The sequence below is a fragment of the Electrophorus electricus genome, chromosome 21 (assembly GCF_013358815.1).
Source record: "Electrophorus electricus isolate fEleEle1 chromosome 21, fEleEle1.pri, whole genome shotgun sequence".
In the NCBI taxonomy this organism is placed as follows: domain Eukaryota; kingdom Metazoa; phylum Chordata; class Actinopteri; order Gymnotiformes; family Gymnotidae; genus Electrophorus; species Electrophorus electricus.
This window is the reverse complement of record NC_049555.1, coordinates 11217455-11233835: the sequence shown is the minus strand read 5'-3', so window position 1 is coordinate 11233835 and position 16381 is coordinate 11217455. Positions and strand designations below refer to the sequence as shown.

Below are 16381 nucleotides of genomic sequence, written 5' to 3'. Positions count from 1 at the left end.
CGCTCTGCCTGCTAACATCTTGCATCCCACTGTTATGTGCGGGATTGCCTCAGGAGCATCTTTGCACAATCTGCATCTGAGGTCCTGCCTGGTGTAGTAGATTCCAGCCTCTATTGATCTTGTATTCAGAACTAGTTCCTGTGCTACCATGATTAGTGCCAATCCAGCCTTTTCCAGCCAATGGTAAGATTTCTCCATATCAGCCGCTTCTGCTTAGTGTAGAGTCTCAAAATGCTGGATTTGGGATGAAAACCTTTATGCATTTTGAAAGGTTTCCTTGTGTCAATATCACTGGCTTCTAATTTTACATAAGGTTGAAGTTTTTCAATAGTTTACCATTAATGTTTTTACTTCCCAACAGACATGAAGTACAACTTTGAGAAGATTGCTACTTTGAACCAGGGTACTCCCTATGACTACGAGTCTGTCATGCAGTACCACAGGTCAGGCATTCACCAAACAGCTGAAACTGTTTGTATGCTCCATGATCCATTGTACCATATGAGTTTATTTGAACAGTAGCTTACAGCTCACATGTTGGAAGTACCTACAGTATAAGACTTCAAATGACACAGCTCTTTCAACAGGGCTTAAGAGTTAACTAATAAATACTGCATTATGTTGTCTATATTTAATCAGTTTAATTACTTTAATTGATAGTAATATCCTTCTCACAGCTGTGATCAAAAGGTATCACAGGTTGTTCAGCTGATTTTTTAAATATAGAAAACATTTTTGGCATACTGGTGAGGGACAGAGTGTACAAATTAAACATTTGAAAGAGTATAAGCTATTTCTTGTACATCCAACATAGTGGTTTAATAATATCTAAAATCTAATATGAGGAAACACAGCGCAGTGTATTATAAAGTGGAGATGTAATATATACATGTATGTTTGACTCAAGTTCCCATTAGAATTCTTGATTTACATTGCTTCCCCATACCTCACAAGACAACATTTAACTTGATTATTGATTGATTATTCTAATAAATAATAAACATTCCTTACTCAATATTCAAGGCAAAGTTCTACAGTGGTAACATAGTGGTATCACAATTAAATAAGGTTAGAATTAATAAAATGTGTCATGTTCTTCTGGAATCATACATGTTTTATCTGAAAAAAAGTACTAAAATTAATCACATGTATGTTTATGCAATGAAGACTAAGGAGTAAAAAATGCTTTGTATGTACTGATTTTGTGTTTTGTTATTTCAGAACTGCTTTCTCTAAGAATGGTCTGCCTACCATGGTCCCCATCCCCAACAGCAATGTAGCCTTTGGCCAGGCAAGGCAGATGAGTCAAAATGACATCACCAGAATCAACAGACTCTACAAGTGCTGTGAGTACCATATTAGCTCCATCTTACTTCTACAGTGTTAAAGGTTCATGCTCACAGTGCAGTAACTTGCAGTGTGTTTTTTCATATTTTGTCTTATGCTGAGCACTCTCTGTAAAGACAGGGAGAAATTTAAGTTATACAGTTGTGTGAACTTTTAATGAAAGGTTTTGATTATTGGTCTATTAATTTATCTTTCAGGAACTGAAAAAACACATCAATCCATTCATTAGACAACCAGGAGATGATTAGTCAAAAACTTTCACAACGCATACGAGTGTCCTACTGAGAGGGCTCTCTGCCGCATTCATGTTTTATTGACTATATATATATATATATATATATATATATATATATATATATATATATATATATATAAACTTCAAAATAAATGTGCACAATCTTAAGCACTTGGTAATGTTCAATGTCATATGTTCATACATGTTGGTAGTGTACAGAGAGAGAACAGACAGAGATTGTATTTGAGACTATGACTTTAGAACAACTGGAATTTTGGAAATGTTATCGCTGGAGCAGCCAAGTTGAATGTTTTTGAAATTGCACCATTTTCAAATCATTTAGTTAATTTGTAATGTTAGCACGGTATTTATGGCTGGAGAGAGTTTAGCATTCCAAGGTTATTGATAACAGGTAGATTGTATAGATGTTTTACTCTACATCTCCGACTTTCCCATGCTCACATGAGAGCATTTACATCTGGCAGGAGTTTTGTGATACTGTGAGATAATATTAATGCCAAAACTACCCACTCAAGTAATTATTTAATAAAAGAAAAAAATTTAAAAACAAAATAAATGGAAAAAGAAGGGAACAAGAAACCCAAAAAGGCAAAAACCCACTGAATGAAACCTCATTCCACATTACCTTAGAAAGCAGTTTCCTGTCAGTAATCCAACATGTCTAACAGGAGTTTGTGGAACCACGTGCAGTGTTATAACTGAAAGTAGTAGAGCAGCAACGAAATCCAGAACACAAGTCTGAAACAGTAATCCAGGGTCAGATCAGAACAAAGACAGGCAGGCAGACAAGGATCCAGAGGAGAAATCCAGAACAGCGAGCACAAGGCAAAGACAAGGTGATAAACAGGCAGACAGTAATTAAAAAAGGAAACACTCAGAAAAAGTAGGTGCAAGATTTTGCAATGAACTGAATGGGGAGACAGACGAACATACACAGGGCACAAAATGAGCAACAAGGAACAGCTGAGATGAGAGAGGATGACACACCAGTGAAGAAGTCAAAACTCAGGTGAGGATGACCTCTGGTGGCCAGAGGTGGCATTGCCCTGAGCAGATGTGACAAATGTTGCCTTAATATTGCCCATCCTGCAGTTAAAAGAGACTGAATTTATATTATGTAATCTAGCCACAGACAAATATAATAAGTACATATCTAAGTATTGTTCCTTCCATTTTTGATAAAGGATTGTATGAGATGATATTCACCAATATGTGATGTTAATAAATATGATTCCAACAAAATTGTTGCTTTTTGTTGGAATAAGTGTGGGCCAGAGGTGTCATTATATAACAGCAATATTAGTGAAGATGTTCTGTTGCCTTTTCAGAGACCAGAAGTCCTAAAGCAATCCCAAACCATATGAATGAATGTACTAGCGCTCCAGAATTTATTTTCAATCATTTTTATGGAGTGAAATATCCTGTGAGTGATTTATAAATGAACTGCAATATTACATTTCATGATGGATACTGCAATATTGAATTACTGTGTAGAATATAACATACCAGCCTCTACAGAGCTCTCTTCATAGAAATACTGGCTTGCAAAAACATTCAAGACATTTTAAAGTCAGATTTTAGCAGTAGCTGATCATTTCAACTGCACTGAACTTGATCCATGAAGGCGAAAAGCTTAAGCAAAATTCCAGTGTAGAACATCAGACAGTGTGGTACAGTAAACCTTTTTACTTAAGGCATGAGTTTTTTTATGTTGTCCATCTGTAGTCATCTACAAATGTGTTTATTATACACACACCCACACCCACGATGCTACTGATTGGTCAGTTGCTGGAGTCTTCAGTTAACAACAAACTTTAATAACTGTAATTACACAATGTAATAACAATGTAATAAGCAACTACAATAACCCTAAGAACAAACTCTAATAGCAAACTGTAATAACAAACTGTAAAAACATTATGTAAGAACAATGTAATAAACTAATAACACAATGTAATAACAATAAGGCATCAACATGCCGTAATAACAATGAAATAATAATGCAATAGCACAAGGTATACAGCAGCTGATTTCAGGAGTAAAGGAGTCGTAAAGGTACAAGTGCCTTAAACTAAGTATAATTACATACCAAACAGGATCTTTCTTCTCTTAATGCTCAAATTTTGGATGTATCCACAGTAAAAGGCTAAAAAAAAACTAAGCTCTTGCAACAGGGCTTTAGAGCAGAACATCCCTAAGTAGACCTCACTCATAAATACTGCATTACATTATGTTGTCTGTATTTAATATGTTTAATTACTTTACCTAAGTAGAGTTACACACCTAACTAGAGTTGAACCCAACTGTGAGAGGGCAGGGCAAACCAGGTGAGCCACCTACTAATATTAGAACCCAAGTGCAGAGCAGCTGCAGAACTCCCAAAAACAAAGAAAATACACATGGGGAGGAGCCCTGGGTCACTTGGGTGGGAATGTCCTGTAAGGAGAAAACCAGAAGATCCCCACCAGGATTAGAACCACTACCCTCAAGATTATCAATCCAGTGCCCTACCAGCATGCCAGATGGAAGAGTAGCAAAGGTACAAAACTGACAAAAATTGGCTTTCCCAACAAAGGAGGGACAGGTTGAAAAGATCATTCTAGAGTTGGGGACACCGTGGTGGGGGCTCAGGGCAATTTAAGAGGGGAAAAGCACTCAAGGCTTTAAAGAAGAAAGCAGGGCAAGATAATAAAGAAACCCAAGCATCAGCTCTTCAGGTCTGTACCCCAAATACCAGCCTAGTCTTTCACAAACACACTGAAGAATAACTGAGCACAGAAAAACCTGTGAGTTGTTCTTAAGCAAACAGGAGTGTATATATTCCTGTGGATATGCCTCATGTCACCCTCTAGTGGCAGCCTAGTAGATAAATAAACTTTGAGTTGTCTTGAAAAAGCCCGCTAAACATTCTTGACAGTTTTCTGAAAACATGAGGTTTATGCTTTTTCTGTCTAAAAGAATGTACATTTAGTTAAATGGTACAAAAAATGTCAGCAAAAAACAGAAATTAGCTTTTTACATTTGGCACCCCCACTGGAAGTACACTGTGTGCACAATTATTAGACGAGAGTATTTTGACCATATCATCATTTTTATGCATATTTTCCAACTCCAAGCTGTATAAACTTGAATACTTATTGGATTTAAGCATATCAAGTGAAGTGTATTTGTGTAATGAGAGAGGGTGCGGCCTATGGAGATTAACACCCTATATCAAGGTATGCATAATTATTAGGCGGCACTCTTAAAATTACTAAGATATTAGTTGGTAATTAGGGTGTGATCACAGAACCATCGAACATTTTGTTGCAAATAGTCAACAGAAGCCAATTACCTGCCAAAGATTTGAGAAAAATTTAACGTGATGCGACCAGGAACCCATTATCCTTCAGTATTGTCATATTCCAGAACTGCAAACTACCTGGAGTGCCCTGAAGTACAAGGTGTTCAGTACTCGTAGACATGGCCAAGGTAAGGAAGGCTGAAACCCGACCAACACTGAACAAGACACATAAGGTGAAACGTCAAAGACTGGGCCTTGAAATATCTGAAGATGTATTTTTCAAAGGTTTTATGGACTGATGAGATGAGAGTGACTCTTGCCGGACCAGATGGACGGGCCCGTGGCTGGATGAGTAACGGGTACAGAGATCCACTTCGACTCAGATACCAGCAAGGTGGTGGTGGGGTACTGCTATGTGCTAGTGTTATTAAACATGAGCTAACTGGACATTTTCGAGGTGAAGATGGGCTCAAAATCAACTCCCAAACCTACTGCCAGTTTTTAAAAGACACTTTCTTCAAGCAGTTGTACAAGGAAAATGTCTGCATCTTTCAAGAAGACCATTGGTGAATCACATGTATGGAAGTACTCCACTGCTTGGCTAGGCAGTAAAGGCCTTGGAGCTGAAAGAATAATGACATGGCTCCCTTCCTCACCTGACCTAAATCTATTGAGAACTTGTGGGCCCTTCTTATATGGGAGATTTACGGTGAAGAACAGTGTAGCTCTCTGAGCGGCGTCTGGGAGGCTGCGGTTGCTGCTGCACAAAAAGTTGATTGTTAACAGAATAAGAAATGGACACTCCATGAATGGAAGGCTTATGACTGTTATTGAAAAGAAGCGGGGCTATATTGGTCACTTTTTTTTTTAATGTCAGGAATGTTTATTTGTAAATTTTGAGTTGCTTATTATTCTCACTTTAACAGATGAAAAAAAGCAAGTGAGGTGGGATTTTTTTTTTCATTTTTCAGTTTTTCATTTAGTTGCGTAAACATTCTGCACACTTATAGTTATAATAAACCCCATCAAAACCCAATAATTATTCATGCATAGATATTCTCCTTTAGAATAAAATGAATCCTCAAAAATACAACTTGCCTAATAATTGTGCACACAGTGTAGGTCTGTCCTCACCATCAGATATTTTTGCAAAGTTTGAAAGGCATTAGAGCTGTTTAGGCTAATAGTTTATTGAATTATGGTTTTACCTTATATGCAGAAGAAACTATAGTAGTGTGAGATTATTGTTTACAGGTATTTGAATCCTGAGAGGGGCATCAGAGTGGGTACATGATAAAACATGTGTATATTACAGTTTCTTGAATTGGCTGTGTAGATTTTGTGAAGATTTAATAATAAATATTACTACATAGGCTACTTCAATTTTAAAAGATCACTTAGGTTGTGGAGTCTTAGTTTGTGGAGTCTTAGGGGTATTTGTGGTGGGGGGTGGTTGTAGAGTCTGAAACAAAAGAAAAACAAAAGATGTCTAGAGATTTTTTAATGTGTTGATTTTATTTTATGGTTTAATGACATCTGGTTGTTGATTCTTCATTGTAGTTGGAGGCATATGTTGCTCACGACAAAGGTGCAACACAAAGGTGCAACACAGCCAAAAAACTGAGCATAAAATGCATTAAGTATAAAACCATGACAAAGCATGGTTGTTAGACTAGCGCATAAGGAGTTTATTTGGCTGTGGGGGATATTTGTGGTAGGGAGGCATTTGACAGTTGAGGGTCATTTAGCTGTTAATAGGTGTTTATGTTTGGAAGCTATTTGAGGGTGAAGGTATTTTTGTTGGGAAGAACATGTGTTGAGGGGGTGTTTGGTTAAGGGGCATTTGATTGTCAGGGGTTGTGGTTGGGGAACAAATAGATGTGGGAGTTGAGGGGCAGGTTGGCAGTCAGGGGTATTCCAGTCATCCCAGTTTGGCTGAGGGGTATTTATGTGTGAGAGAATGTGGTTGAGGGGTTTTTAGTCATGGAGTACTGTTTGTGATGAAGGTGCATTTTGGGTCTAGGAAGGTATTAGTCAATTAGGAGTATTTAGGTTGTTGGGTGGATTTGTGCTTATGGGGCATTTGTGTGGGCTGAAATAGAACCTTTCTTCATGGTGATATTTTTAAAATGGAAAAGGATAGTGTTTTACATATTTTAAGGAACATGAGGCATTAGAACTGCTAAAACCACAAGCTATTTGTAATCAAATTGACTGAAATATTATAGTTAACACAACTAAAAAAAATAAATGAATACAACCACAAGTATAATTGCATTATAGTTTATTTATTACACTTTTTCTCAATGCATTCTCATGCTCAATTAAGTTGATGTATAATTTTAAATAAATCTAAAGATATATGTTGTTAGAGTTCTATGTCATAGTACAGTGGTAGTGGTAATATTATTCAGATCAACATAATCTCTTTCTTTGACATAATTTCTACATTTTGTCAACTTAATATATGAGTTTTAATACACTTAAAATTTTACGCAAACCAGGTTACTTACATTATTAAGTTAAATCAACAAATAATGTTTTACACTGTAGTTTTGTATCTTGTGGACATAATGCTCTGAGAGGTACATTATTGTATTAAATGTTGACATTAACAAACCATTAAAGGGTCACTTGTTTTGATTGGTAGCAATGATCCTTCCATGCTGTGAATTCCAGAAAACTGAAAGTTTGAAAACATTTATTGCGGAACATACAGAATGGGTTCAAATTGGTGGACACACTTTCATTGTAATTGGCAATATTTACTCTATATATTTTGCAATCATTGTTTTGATATTTACCACAGTGAAATTATATTTGCATTTATGTCATTTAACAGATACTCTTAATAGGCATGTTACTTTCAAAAGTGCTTAGCTAGTACAAACAGGTTGGAGTCCAAAAATATCCTTAAACTTAAATACTGCCAGAAACAAGACCCAGTGCTGGTACTAAGATTGATAGATGCAAGATAATATAATACATTATAAAATGAAAGACAATTCAAGTGCAATTACTACACAATGCAGCATTTGCCCCTGACTGCTCCTGGGCATTATAAAATTTACAGCAAATGGCATTATTATTGTGATATACTATGATTTTTGTATACTTTGGTTGATTGGTAGCTTAGCTGATGCATATAGATGACCAGTGAACCAAAAATCTGTGAAGCTGGAACCTTATCTTAAAACAAATTAAATACAATAATTCTCAGTGAACAAGTTCTCACAAAATTAGTAGATTTTGATGAGATATTTATAACAGTTGTACAAAAGAAGACTTAAAAAGGACATAATTTCATTGTTGCTCAGAAAAAAATCAGTTCTAAGAAAATGAATAACTTAAATTTGAATACATTCTTGACTTTTTTTTTTTGAGTTTTTTGTTTTTGCGCACTGATTTAATGAACTAAGATGTCACTCCTGGTCATATATTGTAATATCTGAAATAACAAGCCAGCAAATATGTGTGAACTAGCTGTAAAAAGTTTTTTAATATAAAATTAATTGTATGATCTACATAGAAAAAGTATTATCCAATCACAAAGACCAATGGTAACATAATTACATAATGGTTGCTATGAAGAAAGAAAAAAAGAAAGGTCCACAGGAAGATCCAATTGGAGCTGAAGGACGGATCCCCTACGACATGGGTGCAGCGGGTTCAAAGAAAAGGGTTCACATGGTTAAAAGAATGCAGCCCACATAAATACCCAAAATATACAGACAATGACTCCCAGAGCAAAAAAAAGATAAATATTTGATATGCCATTTGGGGGAGTCCAGATGAAGGCTGCAATCCTTTGGCACATTTAAAAAAATATAGCCATGTGTTAACAAAAGCTTCTCACACTTCTCCAAAGATGACATGTCCAGGATTGTTTTTTTTTTTGTTTTTTTTGCTCTTATTCTCATGCTTGTTCACACAGTAGGTGAAATGAGGCTGCGCACAAATTGGGTCTTCCTGCTACTCCAGACACGCCTCAGACCCCTGACCCATGGGTACAAGAGCGCAACTATTCCTAGCTCAGGCATGTTAGAAACCACAGCATGTGACCTTGCAAACTTTCCAGCACGCTGTTGTCATTTCAAATGACAAAGGTCAAAGGGGAGACCCATGGTACGACTCCTGCTGGTGCTACTGGAGTCAGGTAAAGAGCAGCCTGCCTGTGGCAGTATATAAACATTACATTAGATGAATGGCATTCGTAGGGGCCGTCTGGGAGCATGTGAAGCTCTTCTGGGTTGTCTCTTCTGGGCTAAAGCTGGCAGGCTGCTGCTGCTGCCAGCCTCTCCTGACTGCCTCTTCCCACAGTGACCAGGCGCTGACAGAAAGGTCACAGGGTCACAGGAAGGCAGAAAATGGCGGTGCCAATGATCTTAGAAGAGATGATTGAGCGCACTGATTTGTCAGTAAACCCAGAGATGCGTTTCAGTGGTGGGAGAGTGGTGCTGAACTGTTCGAAAGCTCGGCACTTCCATCCTAATTTCATGACCGTTTATTCTATAATAAGGAGTTAATATCAAAAGCCTGAATGGTTATTTAACTCAGAATAGTACAAAAACAAATGGAAAATGGATCGATGTACTCTATAGACTTTATTAGACAAAAGCATAATGTTAGCAGCCGTATACCATTAATGGGTTGTCTTCTTTGTCTCATTTGGTTTATGTCAGGAGAGGATGATCAGGTCATGGTAACAGAGTTTGAGTGGACGATGACGTAGGCGGCTAAGGTGCGTCCTGAACTTATTTTGGTTTTTGACCCAAGAATACAAAAATAAAGCCTACAAGGCAGAAGACATGAAGTTTATCCCTATACACACTACAAATACATTTTCATTATGGCTGCCAGCATTTATTTACATCTCAAACCTTTGTATTTATTTCTCTTGAGTAAGTCAATGATAAATTGGAGATCATGTAAAACCATTTACAAAAAGATTCTTGATTCTTTGCATATTTTATGAACATGTTTCTGTTAAAACTCAGGTATAAATCTAACATTTGTAAAAACAACACATAATGTGATTGTTGTGTTATCAAGAGTAGGTCTTTACTTCCTTCCATGTGATAAGGTATGGCAGATCATGCATCTGGAAGGTGTGAGAGACTTTGTTAGAGAGACTAAATTTAACCCAAGATGCCTTCTCCTGTCATTCCCTATGCTATCCTCCCCTCCCTCTCTTAACCATTCACCTCCAGCCTCTCTCCTCCTGTCAGCTTGAGGAGGTGCCAAAAATGTTGTCTGGGTTTTGGAAGTGGGTGGGTGGGTGGGTAGGTGGGTGGGCGGTTGGGGGTGTTTGGAAGTTTAGGGGTATGAGTTTATTATCTCCTAGTTCAAGAGACAGGGAAGGGGCTGTCTCTAGACTGTATGACATGGGGGGGGGGGGGGGGGCTGTTGTAGGGGGGTCTAATAAAAGACAAGGGTAGTGGACATTCACAAAAGCCTTTTGGTCCTAACCCATAAGCCACACATTCAGCCAGGTAACCAGGATGCCAGAACCAACTAAGAAAACAGGTAATGGCTTTTATGTAGTTTCTAGCTAATGGTAGAAAGGCGTATAGAAAGTTGAAGATTATATTAGATTTAGCTTTAGGTGGTGTTTTTAATACAGTGTTTTAAGAAAAAATGGTTATAACTGAAAAAAGCTTCACACAATGATATTGTTATCCATTGTGTCTATTGGACAAGCATATTTGTATTTGCTATACTGTGTAAATTATCTATGTTTTGAATGTGTTTTTTTTAATGGGGCTACACTGTAAACAGAGAGATTGACCTCCCATGATGTCTTATGGGATAAAAAAAAGTTCTCCAATACATTGGTCATTCATTTTACAATCTGTTACTAATTCTTTATGCTCAGCACTATAAGACCTGTTAGTTATCACATGGGTGGTCAGAGGGGAATATTCATAGTAGAAATTATTATTACAGTTAACCATCAGCATCATATTACTATATGCTTTTATGCTAAACCGATTCATTGTAGCACTAAAAAATTTACATTATACTATGTATATTTTCTGTATGTAATCACTCAATAGGGTAATACTAACAAGATATAACACATATCAATATATCATTAACCTTATATATAGATGATTTAATTATTTGCAGACATTACTATAGAAACTATACAAGTATGCTGACTTACACATGGCAGACTAAGCAATATAATCGCCTATTGTTTAATTGATGTCTGCATAGTTCTAAGATCTACACTTTAGGCCAGTTGATGAGTGACCATGACTTTCAGCTCTGTGCCTCATGTTTCAGATAGTGCTGTGCAACACTATGCAGTTGGCAAAGCCCTGCTCAGTCAATCTCTTGGCACGTTGTACACATGCGGTTCTCAATACAGACAGAACAGCAAATTCCAGGAAAGGAGCTAATAAAAACAGCCTAATTGGAGCAGCCTCGCCTAAGTTAGTCTACAGTTTACTCCTCGGATGGGATCCAAGATCCGAATCCAGGAAGCATACAGCTCGTTCCAGCTAATTCCAGGTAGACTGGAACGGATGCTCATGCACATGCAGCCCAAACAGGAAAGTAACCATGACAGTCAGCAGTTGTTATAACAATGTGTGAGTAAAAAAGTGGACTTACTGATCCCCTGTGAGTATGAGTGATTAAACTGCAGGTGACAGTAGTAAGCTAGAAAAGCAAAGACACTGCTATTAAGCTCTAGAGGTCATACTGCAGAAAAAGAACCAAATGACTAAAAATATAAGAAAATTGAAATATGTTTTATTTTAAACATTGTATAAATATGTAAATTCATTACGGTTTAAATTAAGAACAAATAACACAATTCATCATTTTCTCTTAACTGATAAGGTTACAGAAATTGATTGTGCTTAGGCTAAATAATAACTTCTTAAGATTTTACAGGCCCTTAGATGCAACATGCGGTTTGCAAGTGGCAGCAAGTTTAAAATGGAATACAGGAATGTGCCCCAGTACTGCACTGAGTCTGCCTCTAGCTACTGTTATGTACATTACATAGGTAAGAAGATTGCTGGTCCTGCCACTAAAGGGTGACGTCCTAAGCATACGATAGATGTGACTGACACCAGCTCTTGACCAGAACATGCCCCAGAGAATGCCTGTGTACCAGAGAACATGCTCAAAATATCCTTCCCTAATGTACTTGTACTGTCGAGTTATGATGTAGTTAATACTTTCTAATGGAGTGTATGGTGAGCGTAGATTAAGTTGTATATACTCTCGGCACTCGGTTTATTTAACTAGGTTTAGGTGTATCTAATAAATAGAACTGACTATGGCCTGTCTGTTACCATGCACAGGTGGTATTAACCCTTCTTCAACTCACTGGTGGTCAGTTTCTGAGTGCAGGGCCACTGATGGCTGGATATTTTTGGCAACTCCAAACCACACATCGACACATGTACTTCATCAACTGATCCACTCACACCCACATAACACCTAGTACCACGCCACTACATGCCAGGGACATTGTGTTGAGAATGGTCCTCTATTCAAATAATATCTGATCAGCAATCATTCTTATGGTCAAAATCTAATGATAAAATCAACTTAATTCCATTTGTCTAATTTGTGACCTTTGGGTTATGTGTGCTAAGCTCCACAGTATTTGAACCATGTTAAGGTGTCACTTTTATTGATCTAACTAAGTGATTTGCATGTATTAGGATGATTCTGTAATCTATCAACAATTTATTTGCCCCTCTCTCTCTATCTCTACACTTTGTAAAGTCGTTTTTTTTTTTTTTACTTTTATACCTGAACAGGTTTGTTCCTGCCCCATATTTTGTCACACACACATACATGCAAGCACACACAAAAACACAATACTCTTTCTTGATCAGCTCTAATAAGATTGGACCAGTTGCAATAGAACCAATACTATTTGCTCCATTGTATGGAGGTCAGTTTTGACATCACATCTGATTGTCACAAGCGTACACATGAAAGAGGATATGTCCCAGGGCACAGATGTGTCACGAATCTATCAGCACCAACTTCAAAGCCTCTTCAGCCCAAGCTATCACCATTTCGAGGATGAAATAGGTGCCCTGCCTGTCTCTCCACACTTTGGACTCAGATGTCCGATAAGTTTCCCTTGTGTCGTCCATTCTCTGACTCACATGACCTCTCGTCACATACGGTAGAGAGTGTAAGTCCTTCGTTGCTTGTGCATGGATTACTCAAAATACTCAAGCGACCTAAAAGTATTCTTTTTTTCATAAAGCCTATAGATGGCTTACACCTTTGTTATGCTCTGATAAACACAGCGTCCATGCTCACACTATTATTGCTTTTGAAAATGGACTTGCTTTGAGTATATGTGGACATGCTATCTGCTGGTTTTTTTTTTGTGTTGTTGTTTGTTTTGTTTTGTTTTTTTATCCTTCTAAGTCTGTTTGTGGCAACAGAACAAATGGAGAATGTGGAGACTGCCACATTTTTGAAATAGCTGAGGAGGGAAAGAAAACAACAGTGCCATTCCTCCAGTTCTTTCTGCAGAGCATAAATAGAGGTCACCTAATCGCTCTCTCGCCTATGTGACTCTTTTCTAAGTTAAAGAAGAGCTATTAACCTTAGGATTACCTTAACCTAACTAGCTAATTAGGATTACTTTAACCTAACTAGCTAATTAGGATTACTTTAACCTAACTAGCTAATGTTTCAAATCAGTGAACATGACAAGTATGCAAAAGCAAAGTATTTAGCCTTATAAAATTTAACCTAATTCATGTGCTGCTAAGTATGAGTTTTAGATTATTTTTATAATTTAACAAGGTTATGCCTAGTAGCCTGTATTTTTTACAGCCATCTTTCAAAATATAAACTGCTTCTAGACTTTACCAGAGTACATTCTACAAACCAAATTAGCTGCTCTTCTGAAAACTGTGCTCTGCATTGGAAAACGTAGCCACTTTTAATACTGCATGAAAAACAGCAACTTAGAGGTGAAGATTGTAGTTTGTTTTGCAACAGTGACTAGTCAAGGTCACTGATGGAAAAAGTGTTGAAAATTTGGCCAGTATTAAAGGAAATTGGAGTGAGAGGTTTCAATCAGTTTAGGTGTGGATTTGATGTTCCATGCCATAAAACAAACAAACAAATGAAACACTGTGTCTATATGCTCTTTATAACATAAATCTGTCTATATACTCTTTCTAACATAAATCTGTTTAAATGCTCTTTATAACATAAATCTGTCTATATACTCTTTCTAACATAAATCTGTTTAAATGCTCTTTATAACATAAATCTGTCTATATACTCTTTATAACATAAATCTGTTTATATGCTCTTTATAACATAAATCTGTCTATATACTCTTTATAACAAATCTGTTTATATCCCTTGTTATAATATAAATTTGTTGCAGTGAAATGCCCAAATCAGATGGAGATTTTGAAGAAAAGAAAAAAGAAATTGAAGGAAAAGAAAATGATTTTATAGCATTACTATATAGGACTCTGTTAGTCCACAGTCAGACAGATGCAAAAGGGAGAAATTCAGCACTGTTGCTATTCTACCTGAGACTCGGCATCCTGCAAAGATCAATGCACATGGATGTTTTGGAATCCTTGAACAGGTAGCAAAAGTCTCTAGAGAATTCTGGTAAATATACACCACATTATATTTGGAGACACTGCATATTAAGTGCTGTAAACTACCAAACATCAAAATCTCATCCCAGCTGTGAAGCGTGATCGGCCGAATATAATGGTGTGCTGCTGGATGGCTTGTAGTCATCAAGATACCAATAAATTCCAACGTGTATAGAGAAATTGTACAGCCAAATGTCATTATATCTGTGATCTAAGATGCAAAAGCGGCTGGTTCATGCAACATGGCAATAACTCAGAAAACAGTGAATCAACAACAGGGCTCCTCAAACAGAAAAAAATACTGTATTTTTGAATGGCGAGTCCTGACTTTGTATGTGGTTATGCAGGACAGAGTTCTGAAATGCTGCTGCAGGATCTGAACCAGCACGACATCCCAAAATTATATAGAAAGTGAAAGAGATTTGTATGAGTTTTGCTGTGCAGGAATGACCAGCAGTTACAGAAAGCATTTGCTTGAAAGTCCCTGTCCCTGTTATTTTTTCCATGTAATTTTTTAAACTTAAAGCTGATAGAGAAGTGGCTTGCTTTGCATTCCAGTAGCCTGGTGACAGAACAGATTCTGGGCTCGCTCTTGAAAATAAGAAACGCCAAATACCAGGTCCAAATACCATCTTACACTGCGTTAGGAGCACTGGGACTAACAACAATACAAGCATTGTTATGTGTGCTGTTTCAATTTGAATGGATGCACTGGACATAAAAGTTGAATGAACCATCTCAAACATCCAAAGTGACAAAATATTGCTTGCGTTTTGGACTCTGTAAGCAATAGACTTAATGGCTCTAAATTAGAATTAGCAGTAAAGAACTCAGCACATTTAAGGTTTGTGATTAAGGTTGCTGCTCAAATGTCCATTTAATCCTCTTGAAACTTTATTTAATCACAGAGGGGCCATTAAGTACTCCCTCTCATTCTGATGTATGCTTTTCTCTGGTCATGGATATGCGTGGTCAAGTTCCAGGCGCCGAGCATGGATTAGTGACCACAACCGTTGGTTTGCTAGTGTTGATCCCTTGTTCAGGGAGCCATTCCTGCTTTGAAAGGCCTGGCACTTGCCCTGGTATGGACAAGTACATGTGATGCAACTTAGGTTTCCACATTTTCCCTCACTATCCTTGTCTTTCTCAGTATCATCCTTCAGCAAGAAACCCAAAAGTCAGACTGCTGAGCTAAGGGCTGTGGTAATCTTTGAAGCAGAGACAGAGAAGGCAGATGCTAAAGTAAGATGGCAACGGGATGCGAAGGACATCACAGTCAGTGACAAATACACAATAATCGCAGAGGGCAACAAGCACTCGCTCACCATAAACAATGCCGGCCCAGAAGATGTGGCAGAATATGCTGTTATTGCTGGGACCTCGAAAGTTAAATTTGAGCTTAAGATCAGAGACGCAGAAGGTGGGTTCATTTTGGGACAGTGCTTCATGCTTGCACTCATTTTTGCATCTGACCATGGCTTCTGTCACATTTGCTGACTTTTGTACCATTGCTGCAATGTTTGATCATTCCACTTCTTGACTTTTAACAATCACAAAGCACCGTGACTGTATCAGTGTGTATTCACTTGCTCCACATAACACCGCTGCTTAGTTTGCATGGAAAATTTACACAGTCTGAACTGGCAGTATATCAGTTTTTTGGGTTTTCATCACGTTATGAATTGGGCCTTTACCAGTGCCAAATTAAACCCTGTGAAGGCCGCTATACAGTCAAAATCTTTGGGTCCCCCTCGCAAGTTTCCTCCTAATACATTTTTAAAAAAATCCATTGCCATGGGGCCCCTAAAAGGCACAGGGCCCATAGGGTGGTGCCTACTCTACCTATATGGTAATCTGGTACTGGGCTTTAAACTTGGC

The 16381-nt window shown here is 37.5% G+C and overlaps 2 protein-coding genes across 2 annotated transcripts in view; both read left to right on the top strand.

The window, feature by feature from the left end:
• LOC113576701 (low choriolytic enzyme-like) overlaps nucleotides 1-1602 on the top strand; it is a 4400-nt gene extending 2798 nt beyond the window's left edge. The window contains exons 6-8 of the mRNA XM_027008936.1: nucleotides 362-443; nucleotides 1222-1346; nucleotides 1545-1602. Coding sequence (XP_026864737.1) covers nucleotides 362-443; nucleotides 1222-1346; nucleotides 1545-1546 — 209 coding nt within the window. The 3' untranslated portion in view covers nucleotides 1547-1602. The remainder of the gene's footprint in view (nucleotides 1-361; nucleotides 444-1221; nucleotides 1347-1544) is intronic.
• An 8701-nt stretch (nucleotides 1603-10303) lies between these two features.
• The window catches only part of mybpc3 (myosin binding protein C3), a 33968-nt gene continuing 27890 nt past the window's right edge, over nucleotides 10304-16381 (top strand). The window contains 2 exon segments of the mRNA XM_035521007.1: nucleotides 10304-10412; nucleotides 15654-15923. Coding sequence (XP_035376900.1) covers nucleotides 10388-10412; nucleotides 15654-15923 — 295 coding nt within the window. The 5' untranslated portion in view covers nucleotides 10304-10387.